General features: G+C 39.3%; 1 protein-coding gene across 15 annotated transcripts in view; it reads right to left on the reverse strand.

The window, feature by feature from the left end:
- arhgef11 (Rho guanine nucleotide exchange factor (GEF) 11) overlaps positions 1 to 27562 on the reverse strand; it is a 106882-nt gene that overhangs the window by 63454 nt on the left and 15866 nt on the right. For all 15 annotated transcript variants that reach the window (XR_012382475.1, XR_012382474.1, XM_073906867.1 and 12 more), the window contains 13 exon segments: positions 25548 to 25639; positions 22286 to 22390; positions 18642 to 18691; positions 18502 to 18559; positions 12431 to 12621; positions 12023 to 12094; positions 11836 to 11943; positions 8477 to 8525; positions 8308 to 8345; positions 7319 to 7408; positions 7077 to 7139; positions 2926 to 3030; positions 2719 to 2817 (listed from right to left, as the gene is read on the reverse strand). Coding sequence is in view for 13 of the 15 variants with exons in the window: in XM_073906867.1 (XP_073762968.1) it covers positions 2719 to 2817; positions 2926 to 3030; positions 7077 to 7139; positions 7319 to 7408; positions 8308 to 8345; positions 8477 to 8525; positions 11836 to 11943; positions 12023 to 12094; positions 12431 to 12621; positions 18502 to 18559; positions 18642 to 18691; positions 22286 to 22390; positions 25548 to 25639 (1120 nt within the window). In the remaining 2 variants the exon portion in view is untranslated.

Raw genomic sequence — 27562 nt, forward strand, 5'->3', positions numbered from 1 at the left:
CATTTTAGTTCCCGTGCACAGAACTGCTGAAGTTACAGTAAACAGCACTTGGAGGCACTCAAGCGGAAAACTGTCAATGCAAGCGCACATTGAAGAAGATGCCCAGAGGCGATATGAACGTGCAGCTGCTTATTGCTCTTGTGAACTATAATCGTTTCTTCATCGCTAGAGCTAGAGCTGCTGCTTGAACCATCCATGCTTGTTCGAGTCACCAGTAACTTTAACAACAAGCATGTGCACTTCCTCTCCTCCTCTTCTTCTATGTCATATTCGAGAGTCAGAAGCTTAAAGTTGCGTAGCGCCATCTTACATCAAAACATCAAAAGAGTGATTTAGCATACTCTTCTGCTTGACGCCAGTGAAAATCGCTTGGGTTTGAATACGGAAATAAGTCTTGTAAAACGCTGACGATAAATGCAAACGAAAAGCGTCCCGGTGTGTGCGAGCCTTAAGACTGCCTTTGCACTGCACACAACATTCGGAAATTACTGGCGGAAATTACTTGTGGAAGCCGCACAGAGCATAGGCTTAAAGGGAGCAGTGGTTGTGATAACGAGTGAAAAAAAAAGAAAAAGACAGCTGTGAAACATAACCAGCTTTGTCTTATTGTAGGAAACACACTTTAAATCTTTTTAGGGTAAGAGGTTTTTGAGTATTGCCGTCTATAACTGAATGTTCGCAGAAATATCGAAAACAAAACCAACTGAACCGCACTCATTTCTGGCGCCCTCCTGGATGTACAGTGCCCTTAGAATTTACTTGTTTACTTAGCCTATACTGCCTATGCCATGGGCCGGCCCTGAGTTGGGTCCTGAGTGTTGTGAATACCAGCGCTCACCTCCCTCGCGACAGAGCACATAGGAGATAAATGACGTCAGTACATAATAACCGGTTATGATTATTACTGAACCGATACCGAATTATCCGCGATGCACCGAAGAAAACAACTAATTTTGACACTCCAAACAATTATGAAATGAGGAGGGTTTGGAGGCCAGTGGGTCCCTACTCTTTTTGAAGGACATCCTGGGATTTTTTAACAACCACAGAGAGTCGAGACCTCGGTTTAACGTCTCATCCGAAAGACGACGCTCACTGAGCAGTATAGAGTCTTTTAGGTATCTTTTGACAGTGGAAACAGCTATAAAAGCGTACCATACCACACCACTCAGTGGAAACGGGCCAATAGTCTTTAAGTGCCTGATTTTGTCTTTTTTTTTTTGCTTTATTTATATAGCACATTTCATACACAGTGGCAATTCAAAGTGCTTTACTTAGACAAGAATAAAAGAAACAAGTAAAATAAAAATAAAAACAAACACTAAAAATGAGTAAAAAAAAAAAGCATAAAAACAGGTAAAATGTGATATAAAAGAATGAAGAAGAAGAGAAAAATATAATAGTGCAATCTGTCGGACGCAGCACAGTGCTCATTCAGTAAAGGCACAGCTAAACAGATGTGTTTTCAGTCTTGATTTGAACATGCCTAATGTTGGAGCACATCTGATCATTTCTGGAAGCTGATTCCAGCAGTGGAGGGCATAGTGGCAGAAAATTCATTCAACCTGCTTTAACTGAACTCTTGGAACTTCTAGTTTATATCATCCTAAAGATCTGAGTGATCTGTTGGGTTTGTATTCAGTGAGCATATCTGTAATGTATTGAGCTCCTAGGCCATTTAGTGATTTATAGACTAGTAATAATACTTTAAAGTCTATTCTGAATGTAACTGGCAGCCAGTGTAAAGACCTGAGGACAGGTCCTTAGATTGATATTTGCTGGCAGGGAAAATCTATTCGTTCACTTCTACCATTTATACATTGGCTTTGCATTTCAATTTATACTTTAACTGCACTAAACCTGCAAATAAGAATAGACACTGTATAAAATCATACAAACAAACCGACAATGATGCTAACGTTCAACACAAATCCATCAATTTCTCCTTTCTGGCAGTTTTTCAATAAGAGATTTCCGCAGAAGCACAGTTCGTGTGGGTCTCCTTATTGGTTAGTAACTATATAATCCATATGAAGGCTGATTTATACTTCTGCATCAAATGCCGGCGTATGCTACGGCGCTGACGCATAGCCCTTCGCCGTGGCCGTCGGCATCGCTGACGTGCACCTTTCAAAAAATGTAACTACACGTCGCAACGACGCGTAGCGCAAGCTCTGTGATTGGTCGGTTTGGTAGCGCTGACGAGTCTGGGCGGGACCGAGAGTCGCATGATTAGTGCTAGCCTGATGGAGCGATTGTTTACAAGTGTGGAGTCCCTGAAGGAGCTCCGGATGGAAAGTTTTGTTTTGTGTTTACCTCATAGTTAAAGTTGTTGCACGTCCGCCGGTTCCTGCCTCAAAATGAGCGAGTTTGAGCCACTTGTACATCCCGGAAGTGTTCAGGAAAAGCAAAAAAGCAGCGAAGAAACTCGACACAGAGGAACATTTACACCTCACTGCCAACTAGCGTTTCGGAAGTGTTAATGCAGACCAACAGAGACAGCGCGCAGAAGTATAAATGCACAGCTACGCACGTTGCATGCGCCGTGGGTTACTTGACGCAGAAGTATCAACCAGGCTTAATCTGGATTTTTGTATAAAAAAAGAGAAATCATGCAACCAGGCAGTCAGCGAAGGACAGTAATACTTTGCCCACCAGGGGGCGTTCCCCTAATGATATGACAACACGTGAAAACTATGGTGTAGTTGAGATACGCACAGCATCATGGTCCAGGAAGTGTGAGCAGATCTGCGGGGCGAGTGACCGGGCGTCTTTCGGGCTCGAACCCAGATACGCCTCCACCGACAGGTAAAACAGCTGCAGCAACACACAAACACATTACAGTTCAGTACATGTGCATACAGACACACACACTGATCCAGCTAATGAACAAACACATGTACTATTATCAGGCGCAGCACTGACCAGTGGGTTTGGATCCAGCAGCTGACCGAAGACGTATCTCATGAACACCGTCATGTGTGCCGGACGACTCTTCAGCAGCTCGATGTCCTGAAACGGCCCGTCCATCTTAATGAACAGAGGAAAAATAACACTTAAAGAAGTCAAGGCATCACCTGGTGATGGAGTAACAGATGATATCGCTGTAGTACGCAGTATGTACAGTGCATCCGTATCTGTTTCTCTGGATTTAAGCCTAATAATCACAAAATTAGATCTTTAATCTTAAAAGAAAATATGTCTATAGCGTATGTTATTTTTTACAGGAACAATATCTTTAATAATATAAACTGGACTCAAGTTTGGTCATTACCTCAAAAAAATTTTATCACAAATAAGGCTAAAGAAATATCATTTAAGTTACTTCATAGAGTTTATCCCCCAAAATTATTTCTACAAAAATTTAAAATTGATATTGAGTTAGAAAGCTGTTTTTGTGAAAGCTTTAATGAAACTATTTCACATTTATTTTGGTCTTGCCAATATACTCGACTATTTTGGATCAATGTTGAAGCTTTTATTGCTCATAATATCTTAAAAACCTTTTCCTTATCTTATACACATGTGATTTTGGGTTTTTATGTTAAGGATCGCTCTTTAAAAGATGCTGGTTTTATTATAAATTTTATTTTATTATTATGTAAATTTCACATACATAAATCCAAGTTTTCCAAAAGCAAACCTCTCTTCATGGTGTTAGAAAAAGAGATTCAAATGTATATAAAAGTGATTCCAAGTCTCAAAATAGAAAAGCAATTAAAACAATATATGCTCCTACTTTAACATTCTTACATAAAATGTTTGTATATATGCATTTCCTGTAAAAAAAAAAAAAAAAGTGCATTACTAACTCTTGTAAATAACTAAAATTATAAAATGTGCAGCCATTTGTATGTAATTTGATAATTATGTACCCTCTCCTCTGTTTTTTTTTCTCTTCTCCTTTATGTTTTTTCACTTATTTCATTCTTGTTAAGAAATGTAAAGTGATTGTATTGTATTGTATAAGAAAACTGTACATGTTGGTTCTTGTTAATAAAAAATAAAAAAAATTTTAAAAATGTACAGTGCATCCGGAAAGTATTGATAGCGCTTCACTTTTTCCAAATTTTTTTTGTTACAGCCTTATTTCAAAATGGATTAAATTGATTAATTTCCTCAACATTCTACACACAATCTCCCATAATGACAATAAAAAAAGTGTTTTTAAAATTGGTGCAAAATTTATTACAAATAAAAAAGCTGAAAAGTCACATGTACATCAGTATTCACAGCCTTTGCTCAAGACTTTGTTGATGCCCCTTTAACAGCAATTACAGCCTCAAGTTTTTCTGAATATGTAACAACTCTTTCTTTGGGAATTTTTGCCCATTCCTCTTTGCAGGACCTCTTAAGCTCTATCAGGTTGGATGGGAAGCGACAGTGTACAGATATTTTAGATCTCTCCAGAGATGTTCAATTGGATTTGGATCTGGGCTCTAGCTGGGCCACTAAAGGACATTCACCGAGTTGTTGTGAAGCCACTCCATTGATATTTTGGCGGTGTGCTTTGGGTCATTGTCCTGCTGGAAGATGAACTGTCACCCAGTCTGAGGTCAAGAGCACTCTTGTGCAGGTTTTCACTCAGGATGTCTCTGTAGATTGCTGCATTCATCTTTCCCTCTATCCTGACTAGTCTTCCAGTTCCTGCTGCTGAAACACATCCCCACAGCATGATGCTGCCACCACCATGCTTCACTGTAGGGATGCTGTTAGCCTGGTGATGAGCGCTGCCTGCTTTTCTCCAAACGTAATGCCTGGCATTCACTCCAAAGAGTTCAGTTTTAGTATCATCTCATTTAGGGTGCTTTCACATCTGCCTTATTTAGTTCGATTGAATCACACTGGAGTTTGTTTTTCCTCTTGGTGTGGTTCGTTTGGGCAGGTGAGAATGCAGCAATCGTACTCGAGTGCGCACCAAAAGCGGACCAAATAAGCGTACCGAGACCTGCTTGAAGAGGTGGTCTCGGTAGTCTTTCAAACGAACCCTGGAGCGGTTTGTTTGTGGTGAGAATATGATCCGTACTAAAACAGGTTCAACTGCAAAAAGTACTGCGCATTTTGGACTAATTCAGCTGCCGTAGGCCGATGCGCTATGCATTATGGGATATGGAGGAAAAATATTTGTTGACAGCGCTTTACCAACAGAGAGAGAGAGGGGAGCACATTACCTGATGGATCGTTGGTAATATTTCCGCAAGATGACCATGTCGCAGTTTAACTAAATTAATTCAAGCATCATCTTGAAGTGACGAGCGATGCGTTAAAAACACTGTTTTCCAGCCGCGGCCGCGTTTCATTCTCGAAATGTATAGTTTGTCTAAAGTAAAGTTACAATTAGCTAGCGCAGTCGTCCCTCCAGAGTAAAAAATGACATTTTGTGTCTGCCGGTTTTGTTTACTTGCAGGAGTTTATTAGCATTTTCCCGCACGTGAATTCTGACCAATCTATAAACAGTTTAGGAAATATGTTCAACAACATCTGGCCAATGAGAGATGTGGATTTTGTCAGATGACTGCATTTTGGTTCATTTCAACTGGTTCGGACCAAAGCCAGCAGTGTGGTGTGAAAACGACCCAAAGACGGCAAAAAATGCAACAATGTATCAGTTATTGCCCTTGGTGCGGACCAAACGAAGCGAAATGCAGATGTGAAAGCACCCTTAGTTTCTAATTGTCTGAGAGTTCTTCAGGTGCCTTTTGGCAAGTTCCAGGCGGGGAGTGTCTTCCGTCTGGCAACTCTACCATACAGGCCTGATTGGTGTGTTGCTGCACAGATGGTTGTCCTTCTGTAAGGTTCTTCTCTCTCCACAGAAGAATGATGGAGCAGAGTGACCATCGGGTTAATGACTACCTCCCTAAGGCCCTTCTCCTCCGATCGCTCAGCTTAGATGGCCGGCCAGCTCTAGAAAGAGTCCTGGTGATTCCAAACATCTTCCACTTACGGATGATGGAGGCCGCTGTACTCACTGGAACTTTTAGAGCAGCAGAAATGTTACTGTAACCTTCCCCAGCCTTGTGCCTCCAGACAATCCTGTCTCAGAGGTCTACAGACAATTCCTTTGTCTTCATGGTTGGTTTGTGCTTTGACATGCACTGTCAACCCTGGGACCTTATATAGATAGGTGTATGCCTTTTCAGATCATGTCCAATCAACTGAATTGACCACAGGTGAACTCCAATGAAGCTGCTGAAACATCTCAAGAATGATCAGTGGAAACAGAACATACCTGAGCTCAATTTAGAGCTTCACGCCAAAGGCTGTGAATACTGATGTACATGAGATTTTTCAGGTCTTTTATTTAATAAATCTGCAACAATTAAAAAAAAAAACTTTTTTCTCATTGTCATTATGGGGGATTGTGTGTAGAATGTTGAGGAAATAAATTAATTTAATCCATTTAGGAATAAAGCTGGAACAGAAATGTGGAAAAAGTGAAGCTCTATCAACACTTTCTGGATGTGCTGTATATTTGCCACAGTACCCCAGAGCAGTGTTCAATTTGTCAACAAAACTGCTCAAAGTAGAAACTTTGTCAAAGAATCTGAATGTTGATTAGTTTTTTCTTTTTGTCAACACTAATGTGCTGTTTATTAGATGATCATATCAGAGCGTGCATAATCATAGTGTTCAATCACATTACTAATGCGGAGGAACAGTGGAATTTCTGTTTGTGTCAAGTTAAAAGCAATGAATATTTACGCCCTTATTTTCTTTAACGTATGTTTCATACAAACCACCATCTAATATCAGTGTATACTCACAATAGGCTATCCGAACCGTACCCTGGTGCATTTGACCCTCATTTCCCAATTCGCATGACAAGTGTAAGTGCTCCGAATCGGGCCCAGGCGCGGTTCAGTTGGCCGACCCTGGCTCGGTTAGAAGAGGTGTGCCAAAGCACAGTTCGGTTGTGCTTTGGCGCGGTACGCTTGTAGTGTAAGTGCAAAGCCCGAAAGTCAAGACGAAACGTGACTTTTAAGAGACTGTTTCGTATGGATTTATTAATCATAAGTTTTGGTTGAGGGGGTCAAGCTCGTGCGTGTGTGTGTATAACGTGCAAGAGCATCTCTCACCTCATTGATCGTGTACCCATCATCCTCCTCTTCTTCCTCTGGTCCAATGATCTGCATCTTTCCCTAAAGAAACACACAAACAATCAGACACACACACACACTATAACATGCTGCATCTCTACAGGACTGCGTGTGTGTGTGTGTCAGAGAGAGAGTGTGCTTTGTGTGAATAATTGTATGTACGTGTGTGTGTGTGTGTGTGTGTGTGTGTGTGTGTGTGTGGGTGTGTATGTCTCTCTCACCGAATCAGAGGTGTGCGTGTCGGAGGTCCGCCGGTGGGTCAGGGGGTTCCTGAGGAAGGATGATGGAGAGGAGAAGGGGCTCTCACACACCTGCACACACAGATGAGGACGGTAAACATTAACACACTTCATTAGCTCTGTTTCCAACTAACTACCAACTATTTTATGCACTTAAATTCTTAAAATTTGGATAAAAGCAATTGAGTAGGACAAACTTTTCATCTGATAAGAAAAATGCAACATCAACGGTTTAAGGCCCCGTTTACACTAATGCATTTTAATTTGAAAGCACAGAAGTTTTGCTACAGTTACGTCATCTATCCACACTACGCCGGAGTTTTCGAGCGCCGAAAACGGAGCATTTTGGAAACGCTGGAGAGGCCGTTTTCATTCTAAAACACTGCTGCTCCGTCTCAGTGTAGATGAGGAAAAACGGAGACATCTGAAAATGAAGGCGGGGCTGTCGACTTACGCCTCTCTGATTGGGGCTTTCGTGTCATTGTGTATCCTTCCCTTATTCGTCAAGCCCCTATCACATGACTATGAGGAGACGCCCGTCCTGGAGCCCTGCCGGCCGATGCAAAATTTTTGCGAGGCAGTGGCGCAGTAGGTAGTGCTGTCGCCTCACAGCAAGAAGGTCGCTGGGTCGAACCTCGGCTAAGTTGGCGTTTCTGTGTGGAGTTTGCATGTTCTCCATGCATTCGCGTGGGTTTCCTCCGGGTGCTCCGGTTTCCCCCACAGTCCAAAGACATGCCGTACAGGTGAATTGGGTAGGTTAAATTGTCCGTAATGTATGAGTGTGTGTGTGTGAATGTGTGTGTGGATGTTTCCCAGAGATGGGTTGCGGCTGGAAGGGCATCCGCTGCGTAAAAACTTGCTGGATAAGTTGGCGGTTCATTCCCCTGTGGCAACCCCGGATTAATAAAGGGACTAAGCCGACAAGAAAATGAATGAATGAATGAATGAATGAGAACAGCGGATACACTCACCTCCACGTCTCCTTCACTGGAGTCTATGGACAGTCGGCCTGCATTAACCAGATAAACACAAACACCATTAACAGGTGAATTTAAAGTAAAATCTGCCTTCATGAAGGTAAAGAAAGTGCCTCAGGAGACCAAAGCCTTCCTCAACATATACCTTTACTATAACACTGACCTTCTCCTGCTGTGAGATAGTTAGCGACTGCATCTGATCGAGTGCCGTCCTGATAAAAAAAAAACAAAGAAGAGATTGAAACAGCCAGCAGTAAATCAACATTCTGTAAAAGCAGGATTCAACTGAGAGACTACGTCTACATGGACATCAGTGATCTGATTATTTGCCTTAATCTGACAATTATCTGAATACGACAACAATATGATGAAGGTGTTTATACGAGTTGCTTTTAAATGTTCCTGTTTTACATGTTATAGCACATAGTTTGATTAATGTCATTACGCAACCATTTGATGCTAGTTTCCTCCTTCAACAGTTCATGTTCATCATGGCTCCATACGTGATTTTGGGCATTTTGTTTTAGTTTTGTGACAAGTTCAACTGCAGTTAATTTCTCAGACTATGCGTGCAAACAGATGTCACAAACAAACAGCCCACCTCTGACATTTCATTCACTAACTAAAGTACAGAGAGAAAGTTTTGAGTTTATTGCCATATCAGCTTCTCATGGCAAAAAAACAGGTCAAGCTTACCACCTTTTTAAAACATCACTTTTCTATAATCAGGGTTTCTGCAGGTTTCATCAGGTCAAATTTAAGACATTTTTAGTACCTTTTTTAACACCATTATAAAAACAATTTCAGACTTAAACAGGGCTAGATGCTAAAGATCTTTATCTAATGACCTGGTTGGTCCAGCGGGAAAGTTTTTTATTTGCCTTATCAAAAAAAAAAAATTTATTTCTTAGCCACATTTTAAATAATGCGTCAAAACAAGCATTTTTTCAACATAGATTTTCTTCAAAAGAAGAATTTTTTGAATAATAATAAACTAAATATAAATAAATGAACATGAACATGGAAAAATTAAGACTAATTTAAAATGATTTAGGACCTACAAGACATTCTTTTAATGAATTTAAGACTTTTTAAGGCCTAAAATTTTAGATTTTAAATTTAAGACTTTAAGAACCCGCAGACACCCTGATAATTATAAAAACATTTTAACAATAAAAAGTCATTAACAGCAATAATACTACATAAAATAATATTAATAATAATAACAATGACATGATATATAAGCTAAATATCTAAAAGGTTTACTTTTGATAAAATTTGTACAAGCTTGAAGGATTCAAAACTAGAAAGCAGAAAAATCCTACACTACGCTAATAGTTTGATTGCAGGGTTTACATGTCTTTGAACACAATAGGGCTGCACGATATTGGGAAAAATTGACATTGCGATATTTTTTTTTCCCTGCGATATATATTGCGATATTTATATATATATATATATATATATATATATATATATATATATATATATATATATATATACTTATGCACAGATTACATACAGTATCACTGTTTTATCTGCTGCACCACTGACTGTAAAATTCTTCCACAAAGAACTAGAGCAAGTTTTTTTTTTTTTTTGGCTGGTCAAGGACCAAGAATGACTCAGCAGCAGCCTCACTCATCTATTTGGGTGCCTAAAAGTTAATAAGTGACAGGTATAGATGTATATACCTATGAGTGACGGGAAGCTATGCTAAGGTTAACTAGCTTAGCATATATCTTGCTGTCTGCAAATGACAGTAATTTAAACGTACCATAAAACTCCTATAAGTGCATACAATTCGACACAACTACACAAGCATCGTTTTAACCTTCATAACCGAACGTTAACCTTACTCTGTCAACAGTCAACTGTCTTAATTACCGCGCTAACAGAGCTAACTTACGTAAACATAGAGCAACAGATTGCAGACGTCAATAATGCAGCGTTATGGAATAATATAACGATCAAACTCCGCTTTAAGTACGCTACAAGTTTATAAAATGCCTCTGGAACCCAACTCAGATACAAAAATTTATTTAACAAAAATAGTGATGCAGTGAAGTATTTTTCGCTCTGCCAAGCCTTCTCTGTTGCTGTGTGGAGCAGCAGCCTGCGTCAGTCACCTTTTACCCCGGCTACACCCCGCCCCCGACTCCTGAACGTCTGTCTGTCTGTCTGTCTGTCTGTCTGTCTGTCTCTCTCTCTCTCTCTCTCTCTCTCTCTCTCTCTCTCTCACTCTCTCACTCTCTCACTCTCTCTCTCACTCACTCACTCCCTCACTCACTCACTCACTCACTCAGGTCTCATGAGGAAGCGCAGCTTTTTGATATAATGTTTGTCTTGTTCCCGAATACAAATTATTTTTCAAGTAAATAAGTTTTAAATAAGTATTGGTAAAAACTTTCCGAATACCGTATTTGGGTTCAGCTCCACCCATATATATATATATATATATATATATATATGTTTTTTATTTTTTATTTATTTATTTTATTTTGCTTTGCATTGCACCTTCTGCGATGTGACTATCGCGGATGTGCACATCGCGATTTCGATGCTGAAACGATGTATCGTGCAGCCCTAGACCACAATATATTTAATTTTGAGATTTTTAAAAATATTTTGGAGCAGTAAACATGTCAAGTCAATGATCCATTTTAATCATTTAGTCTTTGCTGTCTTCATTAGTTTCCAAAACACAGACTCCATCACAATTTAAAACGGCATCTTGGATATCTTTTCTGCTGGAGATACTGTTGTCCTAAAAAACTTAACTAAAACAAACAAAAAAACTTACATAATATAGAATAACAGAACATTTAGGTGGTTCTAAAACCTTGACTTTTTCAAACCCCTTCAATAATGCCACAAAAATATAAGTGGTGCTCGCTGCAGAGCCATTTGAGGAGAGCTGAGCTCCAGCGAGGGGGAGCTTAAGCTTGAGCTCCACCTTTTTTGCACTTCTTCTACGAGTGATGTCACTGGGGGTAGGGTTAGGGGTGGGGTTGGTGTACGCATTAAAACAGCTTACAGGAGGAGGAGCGACAGCTCATGCTCCCCCTCGCTGGAGCTCAGCTCTCCTCAAATGGCTCTGCAGCGAGCACCCTCTCCTAAAATATGCATACTCCATGTCTCAAACTGATATCTGTTTAGATGGATTACGACACAGGTGTCAAACTCAGTTCCAAGAGGGCCGCAGCTCTGCACAGTTTAGTTCCAACCCTAATTAAACACACCTGATCAAACTAATTGAGTCCAGGCTTGTTTGAAACCTACAGGTAAGTGTGTTGGAGCAGGGTTGGAACTAAACTGTGCAGGGCTTCGGTCCTCCAGGAATTGAGTTTGACACCCCTGGAGTCGGATTAGGGTCATCAAGAATCACTGTTTACATGCTAGACTCTGAATCAGAGTATTATCTTACTCATATTAAAATCAGAGTATTGCTGTCCATGTAAACATACTCAGTGAGAGTTCATGCATCAACAGCTGCTGTATCATTAATATGCAAATCCTCACCACGTCCTGCTGGATCTTCACTCTGACCTGACTGGCTCTTCGTTTGGCACGTTCGATCCGCTCCTCTAATGAAACTGAGGGGTTTCTGGACTGCTCCTCCAGAAGATTCTGCACAGTGAGGACGACAAACAGCATTAACTCATCTGTCTAAACATGCGTGAACACAGAGTTGTGACTGATCTGAGACCTGCAGCTCGGCCTCCTCCTGCTCCAGCATCTTTCGGAGGATTTCTGTGGCGTGTTTCTGCACCTCAGGGTCCTGTTGAGGAGGGAGAGCCACATTAAAATCAACACCTTTACCAATGAACACATCTTTCAGGCTTTAAAGGGCACCTATTATGCCCTTTGTACAATATGTAAAATAAGTCTCTGATGTCTCTAGTGAAGTTTCAGCTCAGAATACCACACAGATAATGTTTTACAACTCTGAGACTGCCCCCTTTAGGCTTTGATCCTAATTGTGTTGTTTTGGTGACTGCCGCTTTAAATTCAAATGAGACTGTGCTCTTTTCAGAAGGCGGGGCTATAAATGCCCTCGTGTCAGCATAGTGGCAGATGGCAGACATGTGTGGTAAAGATGTTAAACGTGCTGCACCTGTAAAGGTTTGGGTCCTGTGATCCTCTGAGTTGGGGTGCTGCTTCCTGTGGGTGGAGTCTGTGGAAGAGGTGGGGCTTCACCCGGTGCTGTCCTGTGATTGGACAGGAGGTCAGAAGGAAGGGGCTGCAGTGGGGTGGATGCGACTGAAGGAGGCGGGCCTTGAAGAGTCAGTGCTACATACGTCCCAGCTGTCAAACCAAGAGGACTCGCACTTTTAGGACATTAGGAAAATTGACTGTTTCTTTTGTATATTTCAGTCTTGTTTATAATTTAGTATTTTTGTTGGTTTATAAACAGGGTGTTACACCTTTTCCAACTTCAGATTCCAGCACTTTTCAAGCACTTTCAATGTGCATATTTGTTTTTACAACACCTAACAACCATGGTATATTACGTTTATATATGTTGTATGAACGTATTCACATTTAAATCCATTGTGCTATTTAAAAAAACAATATAACATTTCAACTTAAATTGTTGAATATTTTGGTGCGTAGACTTATTGGGATAGTTCACCCAACAGTATATATATAAAAAAAATATATATATAATATTATATATATATATATATATATATATATATATATATATATATATATATATATATATATATATATATATATATATTATATATATATAAATATATATATATATATATATATATATATATATATATATATATACACATATATTAATATATATAATATATATATATATACACACACACTCACACATATATATATATATATTTATATATATATATATATATATATATATATATATATATATATATTAATATATATAATATATATATATATATATATATATATTTATATATATATATATATATATATATATATATATATTAATATATATTATATATATATATATATATATATATATATATATATACACATATATATATATATATATATATATATATATATATATATATATATTTTTTTTTTTTTTTTTTTTTTTTAAAGTTCAGTTATTGGATGAAGTATCTTTTAAAGTTTGTTCTCTTTATACCTGAAGTTGATTTCTCGTTCGTAAATCCTTAAGAGTCAGCAAACATTCATGCTGCAAATGAATAAACTGTTCAATGTTCTGTGTCAATTGTTGTGAAAATCCGTCACCAAATATGGAAACGACAGTTTATAAGCTTTTATTAATATTACTTTTTATTATTGTCAATATTAATTTAGGTTAGGACTAAGGTACTGTTTTAACTGTATGGCAAATGTCCCACCTGTCAAATGGTTTTTGATTATTTGATTATAAACTTTTAGCTTAAAGGAAAACTACTCCGTAAGATAACAAATTATTATGAAAGCAATGCCATTTTAAATTCAAGCAGGATTAAGCACTTTGTTCAAAATCCAAGCACTTTTCTAACCTTGAAAACACTATATTAAAAATCAAGCATTTTCCAGGATTTCCAGCACCCGTAGGAACCCTGTATAAACCTGCAACATCTGGCAAAGAACTAATTTAAGTACATTTACAGTCTTGAGGAATGTTTATAAATGTGCTCTAATCCTTGTTGTGAAAATAATTGAACTAAAAAAAACAGGTGCAACAAAAATAAAAAATATTGCTAAATAGAAATATAGAAATGTTAACATTGTACTTTCAAGATTGCAGTTTTCTCACGAGGCTGTCATCTGTGTTTCTGCTTGCATACTCGTAATCAGTGTTGCAGAAAGTTTATTTTGAAAGTAGTGCATTACAATATTGAGTTACTCCCTTAAAAAGTAACTATTGGCCCGTTTCCACTGAGTGGTACGGTGCGGTTCGGTTTGGTACGCTTTTATGGCCGTTTCCACTGTCAAAAAGCGTACCGAACCAAACCGTACCACTTTTTCGGCACCCTTTCGAAAGGGTACCAAACAGGAGAAAGGGTAGCAAAAGGTGGAGCTACACGCGCAGCCGAATGCTGATTGGCTACAGAGATACGTCATGAGCTCGTGGAGCTACACAGAACGTAAAACAAAGGAACCGCCATGTTTTTTTAAATACAAAGCCGAGACATTACATGGAAATACTATATGTTGTTGTTTTACGAGCCCGTCTAAAAGTGAAAGCGGTATTTGATATCTTCCGGGAGCGTGCGATCGCTTCTATATTTGATATAACAAACTTCTTGAGCTGATGATAATAACGTGTGTGTGATGATTGAAGTGTCTCCGTCATCTGATCCATTCAGAAAAAAGGACAAGCGCGAGAGTGAAACGGGAGTGAAACTCGGAAAAAAGAGAGAAGCCGTCAAAACACAGAAGCAAAATAGTTTTAGCAGCCTGAATCATGAACAAACTGCCATGTTTATCTTTGCCTTTTGGACTATTATGAACTTGGCATGACAAAATGACTCTCTAACAGAGCTTACATGAAGATTACAGACACAGATGAGAAGTTTGCGCTGACTGTGGGCTATACTGCGTGTGTTTTTAACTCAAATAAGTACTGAATGTCTGCTGTGAGTAGTTTTTCTGTAATTAATAATATATCGAAGACTGTAAGGGGCTGTATGTGTTCATATATGTTGCATTTATGTATTTATTTTATATAATTACAGACGTTACAGTAGGCTATTTCGCACTGTCATTGATCTGCAGTTATAATCAAATCATGTTCATAGAAAAGTTAGTAATGAACATTTATAAACAAGTATTTATGTGTATAAAGCATCTGTTTTGTGATGCTGCGTTCACACCAGACGAGGAACACGGGTCAAGCGCGAGTGATTTTCATGTTAAAGAGCCCATATTATGGGTTTTTGAAAATTCCCCTCCATGTAGTGTGTAACACAGCTCTAAGTGAAGTGAAGTATCCAGCTAAGGCTTAAATCTGTAAGAATACAGTGTTTAAAACTGTTGATTCATCTATAAAAGAGTCGAATCATAGTGCTTCAAACGAGTCGCCTTGATACCGACTCATTAGGTGTTTCGCCATGACGTACGAACGAAACAAAGTTTTTCACGTGCACGCGCAAACCCGGGAGATTTCAAACCTGAGGCCCCGCCCTCTGACGCAGTAACCCAGACACACACACACCCACAAACACACGCACACCCACAAACACACGCACACAAACATGCCGGTCGATTGAAGTCACACTGCAGATGGATATATTGAGTCTCTACCCAAAGATGAAACATCAGCATTATAACCAAGCAGTTGGAAACTTCTGGAAGCTACATGCTACAAAGAATACTTCATCTGAGTTTGTTAAAGGAAGGATCAGTAAAGAGTAACTGATGGACGTCAGGATGGGTTTCTTCCTACATTTCTCAAGTGTAAGTACGTGCGGTTAAAGTTGTTGCCTCGTTTACTCTAGCTTGCAAATGTATTTAGTTGTGATTTGTTACTTGTAACCGCGTGTACTGTATCAGGTTAACTGGATATATTATCTTATCGCGTGCAAAGTCACGTTAAAAACGCGACGCGTGCTGTTTGTTTATGGAGCTCCGTGCTAGAGTTCTGCTCCCGCGATTTATTCGGAAATGTATTCCCGCGCCGCAGAAATCTGGCGCGGGGAGAGAGAGAGAGAGAGAGAGAGAGCGAACGAACGAACGAGCTTTGTGTACTTTGTGCTGTGTGTGTGTTTTTATACAGACACCTTGGCTGTCTGGACTGTATACTGGGTGATATTTGGTTGTGTTCTCCGCTCTAGCGGGACCGGGCGCGGCGGGCAGAAAACGGAGCGGGTTCTCAGGCTAAAACCTGGCGGGTGCGGGCTGAAGCGGGAGCGTTGTCATCCGGAGGTGTGTGTGTGTTTTTGTGTGTGTGTGGTATGGCGAGTACACGACTGTCTCCTTCGTTCGGTTATCCGTGGCACTATCCACTGGCCATAGTGTGGCAGCTAAAGTCCACGCCTACACTATCGAGCGTGTATGAACTGTGATTACTTTTTAAATTGCTGATTAGCTATTGGGCATTTCCCTCTCTGACTGAAGGCAGTCGACCAATCGCGACAGACTGTCATCGGTCCAATCAGCGCAGATTAGCTCCGCGCTAAGGAGGGGTTTGGGAACAAATGAATCACTGGACGATTCATACAGGAGTCGCTGGGATAATTAGGTAAAAATAAATGCAGATTATAAGACCATGAAAGTGTTTTTTGACCTTGCATGCATATTAGACTGTTGTTGGAGACCCTTACAACCAAGATATGACCTTATTTCATGTATAATATGGGCTCTTTAAGTCAATACAAACGCGCGAATAGACATCCTGCAGCACGATACACGCGAATGGCGCGGAGCGAATGACATGAATTGCGCGGTGCGAATAGCGCGATACGAACGAGGTGAATTGAGCATTTGACGCGCTTAACGAGCGTTTCGCGCGAATCTCTCGAATTCGAAAATCTGAATGACATTCGCGCCGCGTTAACCAATCAGAAGCTTGTTCTTGTGGGGGCGTGATTGTGCCTGTTGATGGTGTCCTGGGGCAAATCCTCCAGGCGACACCGACAACAAGTCATCAAACTGGGTTTGGCTCAGTCAGAGGCACCGCTAAAAGTCTCCGTCATCCAGGTTCAGTTTCTGGAGAAGTTTATGAGCTCACAGAGCTGGATGCACCTCTGAAAGGATGCAGTGGACTCATACAGGACCCTAAACGAATCGACGCTGTTTTTCAGTCTCCATAAAGCACATAAACACTGTTATTTTCTTCATAAAATCCATGTTAGCCTTTTAGCTATGAAGCTAGAGCCACCGGGCAGACAGAAGCCCTGCCCATCACGCAAATCCGCGTCTGTTTTGAAGTGAATTTGACACGCGATTGAAACGGATTTGACGGGCGAATGAAGCGAGTAAACTCAAATGTTCACGCGGGTATTTACGCGCGAATAGCGTGTTCCGCGTCTGGTGTGAACACAGCATTAGAAGTGCTGCTCTTTATGATATGTGAAAGACCCGTACAGCTTTACTGTAGACATTTTCTTGAGCGTGCATGACGTCGACTTAAACTTTGTCGTACACCACGCTCACCAAAAGGGTACCTTTTGTGGTGGAAACACAAGCCTGATAAAGGTGACCTGTACCGACCCGAACCGTACCGTACTGTACCAGTCAGTGGAAACGAGGCATAATTGTGTTGAAAATGTTCAGGGATTTAATAGTAGTTTAGAAATGATTGACAGCTATACCTTAGTCCCGCCCCCAGAGACTGACGCAACTTGTCGTTTCGCTTTAGTGCTACGGAGCACTCGTGAGAGGTATTTGAGTCGCCAGATGCATCACAGCCGAACTTATGAGTGTGTGTAACTTCTAAAGTAAGTTTATTTCCGCTATTTTCAAGAAACGACTAAAAACTCAACTATTTAGGCTCCATTTCACTTCCTAATCTGCAATTGCCTCTCTGGATATCACACTAACTTACCCAAAAAAAAAAAAAAGTACTAATACTTTCCTTCTTAGACTTTACAGACCTGAAACTTGCCTATAGCACTTATTCATTGTTGCCCTTATAGTTGTGTAAACTGCTTCCTTGTCCTCATTTGTAAGTCGCTTTGGATAAAAGCGTCTGCTAAATGACTAAATGTAAATGCAAACATAACTGTTCATGAACCTGCCATGCTTGCACTGTTGTTTAGAGTTTGCACTGGCTGGTCGGACGTGTCACATTGCATATGCACCAAGCTAATGCTAGCAAATTAATGTTTATCACTTGTGCACGAGGCGCCGACGCACATTGTATTAATTGTTGATATCTAGCGTAACGGTCAATATGGCGAATGAAGCCTTGCCTTCTAGTACAGGAGCCAATCAGAATTCGCTATAGACTGATGATGCTCAGGGTGAGGGGCTCAGTCCAGAAGCGGGTTTCTGCAGAATTTTGTTTGATTCTAATGTTTAGAAATGAAACTAAAGAGACGAATGCTGTTTAATTGTATTGGTGTTTCCTAATATGAAATGTAATCGTAAGCTTGGCAAGCAGTTTTGGAGAATTTGACGTTTCCCCATTCAATAAGAGAGGCCCTAGTGGCTTTTCAAAGATGGCCGCAGAGTGAAATGACTTGCCTTAAAGGGACTTTGCAACAACACAAACACAAAACTCACATTTGATCATCTTCACCACTTCCTGATGGGACATGGAGGAAACCATGGAGCCATTGACCTGAAGGGCAAGCAGACGTGAGTGGGTCGGTTAATCAATAAATGAGTGCTACAATGACAGAGCATGACGTGTTTGAGGAAACCTTAATGATTCGGTCTCCTTCCTGAACTCCAGCCTTCACCGCTGCTCCACCTGACAGCACAAAACAAAACATGCAGATGATAAGAGATTATTACTTTTCCTTTTATTTCAGACGCTTAGGTTCATATCCGAAAACATGAGCCCCGTAGATGCGGCATTATAAGCATTTGATATGTCTTTCATAACGAACACAGCGTGTCGTGCATGAGAATAAGGGCCCTATCATACACCCGGCGCAGTGTGGGGCAAGGCACGGCGCAGTAGTCTTTTGGTAGTTTCAGCTTGGCGCAAGAGTGGTTTTGAGGCGTTGTGCTATGCTGTTTAAATAGCAAATGCATTAGCGCTCATTTGTGCGCCTATAGGCGTTCTGCTCTAAAAAGGGAGGCGTTCTGAGGCGCACTGCTGGCGCGTTGCTATTTTGGGAAACTATAATAGATTTTTCATTAGACCAAAACTAACCCGGTCTAAACTCTGGCGCAGAGTTGCGCCTCGCTTACGCACTACTTAATACGCACAAGAGAGCAACAGGCAAATATCTTTACATATGAAAAAATTTAAATATTAAGGATATATATAGGATATAATAAGAATAGATATAGGATATAAATATGAAGGATTAAAATATTACAAAACACATTATTTTCTAGCCGACATAAATATGAAAAATCACTGCTTTTATGTCTTCTTCATCTCGGGAGGCTTTTTCAGTTCATTCATAACAATTTGCTTTTGTATAATGTTATTATTATTAGCAGTATTATTTATTATATCCATATTTATATCTGTTTTATATAGATAGATTTGTCCACCTGTCAGGTTTTAGACCATATGGGGCACAGCATGTGTTTTAGGATATAACTCAGGTTTTTGAGCACACTTTGTTATTATTGTTCATTTATTCGTTTGCTGGAAATTAGAACTGAATTTAGAAATAGTTTTGAAACGAATATTTGCGCTTAAAAAACAAAATTATTCATGCTAATTGATGTCTGTGCATAAAGGTTTCCCTATCCAAGAGCGAATGTGAAAGTAAATCCATTATCTCTCATTCTCACGCAGTAGATGCTCTGTTTAACAGTTTTCTGTTAAAAAACCTGTTAACTGTTTGCTTGTGAAATGCTCATTTTTTCCACTTAGACTTACTTTGCATCCTGTAAATAGCGAATGCGCTCTTGGCGCGACGCAGCTGACTCTTAAAGGTAATGGGAGATGAGACTCTAATTGGTTTATTTTCAAAACACACCTATAACTCATTAGGAAATAAACTCAACCCTTTTAGACCATGCGCCATGGCACAAAGCAGATTTTCCAGTCCTTAAATTAGCAAAAACGCGTTCTGACACGCCCTGAAAGCGTTTGCGCCCTGCGTTTTGCGCTCTGCGCATGGACCGTCAAAATAGAGCCCTAAATGTTTAACAGTTTCAGTTTAACTACTCTTGCCTATATGATGTTGAATATAATGCGAGAGTGAATCTGATAATGACGAATGCCTGATTTTAATAGAAGAAAAAAATGGTCTAATAAATCGCAAACATACGTCTCAAACATAATAAAGTCCATAGTTTCCGCTACATTGATTCTTCCATGACGGGGCGCCTAGCCAAAATTGATCCCGCCACACCAAAACATTGTCGTGTTTTTTTTTTTTTTTTTTTTTAATCGAGTGATAATCGCACCAAAACTTATTATAAGGTAAGGGTATTATAACAGCGCAAAATTTTCTGTGCCTGTAGTAGTGCTGTGTGTTATTTGTTTAACCCTTTAAGCAGAGGTGTACAGAGTACCTGAAAACAATTCATTCATTTTCTTGTCGGCTTGGTCCCTTTATTAATCGGGGGTCGCCAAAGCGGAATGAACCGCCAACTTATCCAGCAAGTTTTTACGCAGCGGATGCCCTTCCAGCCGCAACCCATCTCTGGGAAACATCCACACACACACACACATTCACACACACACACTCATACACTATGGGAAATTTAGCCTACCCAATTCACTTGTACCGCATGTCTTTGGACTATGGGGGAAACCGGAGCACCCGGAGGAAACCCACGTGAACACAGGAAGAACATGCACTATCATACTAAATCATACTAAATTGTAGAATGAGACTGTACAAATTTAAAGGAATTAGCCACTAAATCAAAAAATTATGGAGACAGATAAGACTCATAAGTAATTCACGCAAAAGACACGATATACACATATACACAATATACACATATACACAATAAATATACACAATATACACAATAAAACACTTAGTTTATGTTGTCATATTTTCATTGTAAATTTTTTAGTTTCTAGCTTAATAAAAAAATAAATGCATAAGCATCATTTAAAATGATTATTTATATAAATATTACGGAATGATAGGGTATATTTTACATATTATATTACTAAAGCACAACATAAGCCTGTTTTAATTCATTGGATATAACCAGGGCTGGAGTGGGACTCCTTTTCAGCCCTGGAGTTTCAAGCCTTTGACCGGCCCACCTCAGTTCACGACTGACTATATTAAAATAAGATAATTTCCAATTCAGTTTCTAATGACACTATCACGTCTTTTTCAAGAAAACAGCTGCTTTAGAACTTCAAATGTTCAACAACCCTAACAGTTTTGTATGTCTTAACAATAAAAAAGAAAAAAAAAAAAAAACACTAACTCAGGTGAGGAACGAACACGGGTCGACGGCATAGGAACCCAACGCACTGACCGCTGGACCACAACAGCCCTAATATGGTTTATTAGACCGGAATAATAGTTAATCCTCATCATTACCCTGCAGGCTAAGGTTTACTCATGGGGCTGTGAGACAATAAATAAGAAGAGCGGAGCTGCGGCAAAATAATGGATAAAAAGAGTAAGGCTATGGTCAAATAAATAAATAAATGAAAAAAAGTGCGACTGCGACTGCTGCTTTCTCCGTTCGCCATGCTGACGAGGAACAGTCTGCGCAAATAGAGCGCAGACTGGGTGTCCTTGACTACAGCTCTCCTCTGATTGGCTGAAAGGTACAAGTTGCCCTGCCTCTGGCAGGAAAGTCTCAAAAATACTCACACACGTATCCAGGGGGAGTCGTACGTGAAAGTGGATTTGCACATTCTCATTCAGGAGGAACTCGCAAGTTTTAAACATTCAAAACTTTTTGTACACTCCTATACATTTGCAAATGGTGTTTTGCATTTGTGAAACGTATTTTATGAAAATGTATTTTTATTTTGTGCACGTGAAATTTTTTTGTGAATATAAATAAATATTTTACGCACGTGAATTTGGCTACGCATGTGTATATCGTGTCTTTTGCGTGAATTACTTATGAGTCTTATCTGTCTCCATAAAAAATTACGAATTGCCGTGAGATCATGTTGTAATATCACACTGTTCTTCAGAAATCTTTCTAATATAATGACTGGCTGCACATGTCTCATTAATATCAATGTACAAAACAATTATTAGTAAACCTTTGTGGTAACTGTGATATATGTATTTCAAGATTTCTGGATGAAAATCAGCATTTATCTGAAATCTTAAAAATCTGCACTCTATAACTTTTGATCAATTTAACAAACTCACATTAAATTAAAGTGTTAATGTAACTTCAAATAAAATCTTATTGACCCAAAACAAAGAGTGTTTGTTACCCGGCCGGACGTTCTGCACCAGTTTGATTCTCTCTCCGCACACCGTGAAGCCAAACCCCAGATTGTCCCTCTGCACGACCACGCATCTTTGGACCAAACCCGTTCCTGTCAAATCAGGAGGAACAGAAAATATAAAGATGAGTAGATGAATATAAACAGATAAATATAACAGGGTTTCACTGAGTTAAATTTAAGACTTTTAAATGACATTTTAAGACAATTACGAATGAAATTTTAGACTCATGAAGGGCTAAATGCTAAAGAATGGCACAAATGTAAAAAGATTTTTATTTGCCCTATCAAAAAATGATTATAATTTAAATACATTTAATAACACAGCAATAAATAAATAATAAAAAAAATTATGTTTTAGATATTTGTGTAAAAACAAGCAAGCTCTAGCTGTATCCATACACTTTTTTTCAATCACAGACATATCACCCTACAGCCCAAGACCGGTTACTCACTGAAGCTAAGCAGGGCTGAGCCTGGTCAGTACCTGGATGGGAGACCACTAGGGAACAATAGGTTGCTGTTGGAAGTGGTGTTAGTGAGGCCAGCAGGGGGCGCTCAACCTGTGGTCTGTGTGAGTCCTAATGCCCCAGTAAAAGTGAAGGGGACACTACACTGTCAGTGGGCGCCGTCTTTCGGATGAGACGTTAAACCGAGGTCCTGACTCTCTGTGGTCATTAATAATCCCATGGCACTTCTCGTGAAAGAGCAGGGGTGTAACCCCGGTGTCCTGACCAAAGTCCCTCTATCGGCCCCTACGATCATGGCCTCCCAATCATACCATTCCACCAAATTGGCACTATCACGGTCTCTTTTACTGTCAATAGCTAATGTGTGTGGTGAGCGCCCTGGCGCTGTTGTCCTGTGGCTGCCGTCACATCATTCAAGTGGATGCTGCACACTGGACTCTTTTGAACATTTTAAATACTATAATAAACTAAATCTAAGCACAAAAACCTGTCCAGGTCGGTGTCCTCTGCTGTGAACACATGGAGCACTTTTAAACAAATGTTATAGTATAGAAAATAATGAAAGTGTTACGCTGCATGAAGTTCAAAATGACCTTTTTTATTAAAAGGTTTAAAGTTTTATTGAGATGGACTGTTGGTGATTGTGTTCTGGCCAGATTGGGAGCAATAAATAAACAAGGAAAATTAAGACCCGTTAAAAAAAAAAAGATTTAAAACCAACAGCACAACATTTCAGTAAATCAGTAAATTTAAGACTTTTTAAGGCCTAAAATTTAGATTTTGAGATTTAAGACATTTTAAGACCCCGCAGAAACCCTGATTTAAGCTCAAACTTTCATCTTGTGTATTTTACGGTCAATATGGGTAATTTATGGCACGATAACCAGTTTCAAGGTTTACAGCAGTTTGGGGGCAACATTATCTCCAGCAGAAAAGGATTTATTTATTTGCTGTCACGAGTAAGAATCATGAAATGTTTGTTCTTTAGGGTGAGGATGTTACATTCCTGTGTTGCGCAATCATTTTGCGCAAATTTTTTTTTTGCTAGTCTCTCTCTCTCTCTCCATGCTCGCTCGCTCTCTACCTCGCTCCCGCTTCCACTCATAGAGGGGCTCCGATTGCCTACCGTTGCCCAGCTGTTTGCCGTGCCCCCCCTGACATCACCCAAGGTCTCCAATCCAGCCGCAGCCACCGTGGCATAAAAGTGGTGACAGGACGCTACTCTGGAGGAACTCCCTGAATTTCTGTGTTGTGCTGTGTGTCAGTGTAGTGGCTATTTTCTCTAAGGAGGCTCTCTCAGTGGTCAAGAAACAAAGTCCTACCCGGGATGTCTTTTACAAGTTTTATTCTTTATAAAGATCACAGTCATACAGCAACAACAGTTTCTGCAGAGTGAGATACTAAAGCAAAGTGTGTTCCCCTTTTTATCTAGTTTGTACTGCTAACGAGGTCAACTCCCAATAAGGCCTCATCTACAATAACGTCAGGCGTCTTCTGCTGTTCGTGCGATATGCTCATAACAACCACACATCCTTCTTAGGATAATGAAAAAGCTTTCACCTAAAGAAATATAGTTATCTATAAAAAATGTACACATAGGTTTTATGATGAACATATGGAGAACACAGATACACACACATGTAATAATGAGTCTTAGACAATTTTCTAACATATAAAGCTCATCTAAAAATGAATTTCCATTACAGTCAGTGAATTTGATATTCGTTTACTGTGTGTCACAGTTTGGTATCTGTCCGTTGTTATTTGTCTGTTCTCCATTTGTCTACCGTCAGTGTCATGTGCATCTGAGAGTGGGACAGGTAAGAATGTCGCGCGACATACATTGTGCACATGTAATTTGAATATCTCTGTTGTTAGACACACTAGGTAAGGGCGTGCTCCACCCACTGTACTTTTGTTTTCTCATTGTATATTAGAGTAGGTTAGGTAGTGTGTAATAGACGGGAAGATTTCTTTTCAATAACTGCTGTATTTTTCTTCTGGATAGTTAGGATAGATGTTGGGCCAATAGATTGTTTTGCTTTATTTTTTCTATTGTTAGGAGGCCGCCCGCATCTCATTTCTCCAACTCTCCCATCTATCTGGTCAAACGTCGTGTCCCATTTGTTATCTGCAAATTTCAATATGTCCTAGTAAATATTTAATGTTCTTTCTATACACATATTTTTGCATTTATTATTATCACTATCTTTGTAAATAAACTCACTTTACTGCATTTAGTTAGTCTTGGTATTTTGTCCCTTACTTGTTGATATTGTGTGTTTGCTTGTGTGTTTCACCCAAAATTAATGTTACTCCCTTTCGCCTTGACTTACCATCTTTATAATCGTGACGACCATCTACATCAAAAGCTACTGTTCAGCTCACGATTCAGGAAACATTTGACAAAACAAAACACTTATACACCAACATCCCAGCATGCTATGGGCCTGAACAGAGAAGCTGCTTTACTTTATATCCACAGAAAAGACATCCAAAGATGCCTTTACAAGAGATAGAAATCTGTGCAAACTAATGAAGACGGCAGAACTCAATGATTTACTTTGCATGCACCAAAATACTTTAAATGTTTCTTAGAATAAAATATACTGTGTTCAATGGGGGAAAAAAGTTGTTGTTTTTTTGCCAGGACATCTAAAAAGGGACTTATTTTAGAGCAGTAACCACAATATTTTTAATTCCAAGGTTTATCACGGAGTCAGAATCTCATACTGGCGCATGCCCAGTGTAAATGTGCTTGTAACAGAAATCTGCATTACCGGTGTTGTCTGAAGAGAGATCAGGCAGTGTTTCCCTCTGCTGGCCAGGAGAAGACCTGCGCTCAGAGTCTCCTAATGTCAGACTGCTCAACCTAACAGAAGACAAACAAGCAGACATTAAAATCAATAGACGGAAGAGGAGAAATGGATGACTAGAGGAGCAGGAGACACAAACAGAGAGATTGAGAACAAGGAAATAAAGAGAAGTTTACTTTATCTCTATTGCATGTTTAAAACAGCCACAAGACTGACTGTGAAAGGATATCATGTTTTTGTAGTGTTTCCTCGCCATGTAACAGGATCAAATAAGTATCTTTTAAGTTAATTAACAAACTTTATTATGGGCCAAAATCAATGCCAAAAGTCTTGAATTAAAAATCTTGTTGAATAGCACAAACTGTAAGGAATAATACACAGAATTAACAAGTTCTTGCATTTAATGACTTGAATTGTGCTGAAATTTAACATATCTGTTTTTTTAAGCTGTGAATATTTCAACGGAATATATTTCAAACACGTTTTCCTACTTATAAATTCAATAATTCACATGCAATTTCTGGATTTCACTTACAAAATATTCAATACCCCTTTAAAAAACATGATGTATAATATTCAAAAGGCAATCTTCAGCTCATTTTATTTCAGTTCAAATATTCGCTTCCATTAATTCAGCAGCTCAAATTCGACTGTTAAAATTCAACATTACATCCGGGAACTGCAGGAGAAGCAGAAGATTGCAGATTGAAGATCGCCAGCTGCTTTTCCACCAGCAGGTGGAGATGGAATCATTCAAGATTTTTAACCCGAGAAAAAAAAAAAGCTAATCAAGGCACAAAAGTAGCATTTAATATTAATATCAATGTGTTGGACACTATAAATAATGAGTAAAATGAGTAAATGATGTTTTGGTCATCTATATTTGCCCTTATGTGATGGAAGCTTGACTAAAAAAATGTAAATTAAATTGTTAATCAAATCCAAAAATCACAATTTCTGTCAAAAAAAAAAAACTAAATCGCACAACTAGATATTTTCTCCAAACCGCACAGCTCTACTGCCGATGGGTTAAGTAAAATAATATTTTCTTGAGTTCAAATTTTGGACTAGAAACACGTCACATCAGACTCATCATAAGCTGCGATGTGACTATTGTGAAATCAATGCTGAAACGATATATTGTTTAGCCCAAATGAATGTGTACGGTCAAATATTCATACATTTGTATCATCCAAGCCTAACTCAAGTTGTTGAATATGAGAAGAATCGCACTGACAGAGAGACAAAGTATCTTGTACATGTTTCTGCTTCACATCTGATTTCAGGCTGCTTTCACACCTGCAAATCAATTCTCTTGTTCTGAAACAGGATTAAAATTGTTATGATATGATGTGTTGATCTTTGCTCTTGGTGCGGTTCACTTTCAAACGGCAAAGTTTCTAAACAGACCAAAAGAGCTGAAACAAGTCACATGTGAGTAAACTCTCTTTACATTGGTCAGAGTCCCGTTCAGCTCTCATGCGTCCTTATTTTAATTTATGGCGATGAGCAATAAGACATTATGGGTGCTTTCACACTTGGTTCACTTGCCTAGACTGTACCCAAGTTCGATTGTCCCCGCTTGCCACCTCCTCGGTTGGTTTGTGTTCACACTGTCTTTTTTCCTTTTGAACCTCGGTACGCTTGCGTCATCGAGCTGCTGTTTTGTTTATGATCGTTGCTAGGTGACGGTCACAAAAGCAAAGCACCGAAATGGAAAGACTTCCACATATCGAGGCCATTCTGCTTTCACTGAATCTTGTGGTTTTGGACATACAGAAAGCGACTCGAGTCCATCTGCCGCAAACATATTATAAACATTCAGAACATCACACAGTGTCTGCAGAAGCTGTTTTTGGAGGAGACAGGCAGACATCACTGTGTATTACTGTGTTTGCCCTGTCTCAGTCCCGCTGTCACGGTTTATTCTTTATTTATTCTTTTACTTTTTATTAATATTATTAGTATTATTATTCATT

Source organism: Danio rerio, chromosome 7 (assembly GCF_049306965.1).
Source record: "Danio rerio strain Tuebingen ecotype United States chromosome 7, GRCz12tu, whole genome shotgun sequence".
In the NCBI taxonomy this organism is placed as follows: Eukaryota; Metazoa; Chordata; class Actinopteri; order Cypriniformes; family Danionidae; genus Danio; species Danio rerio.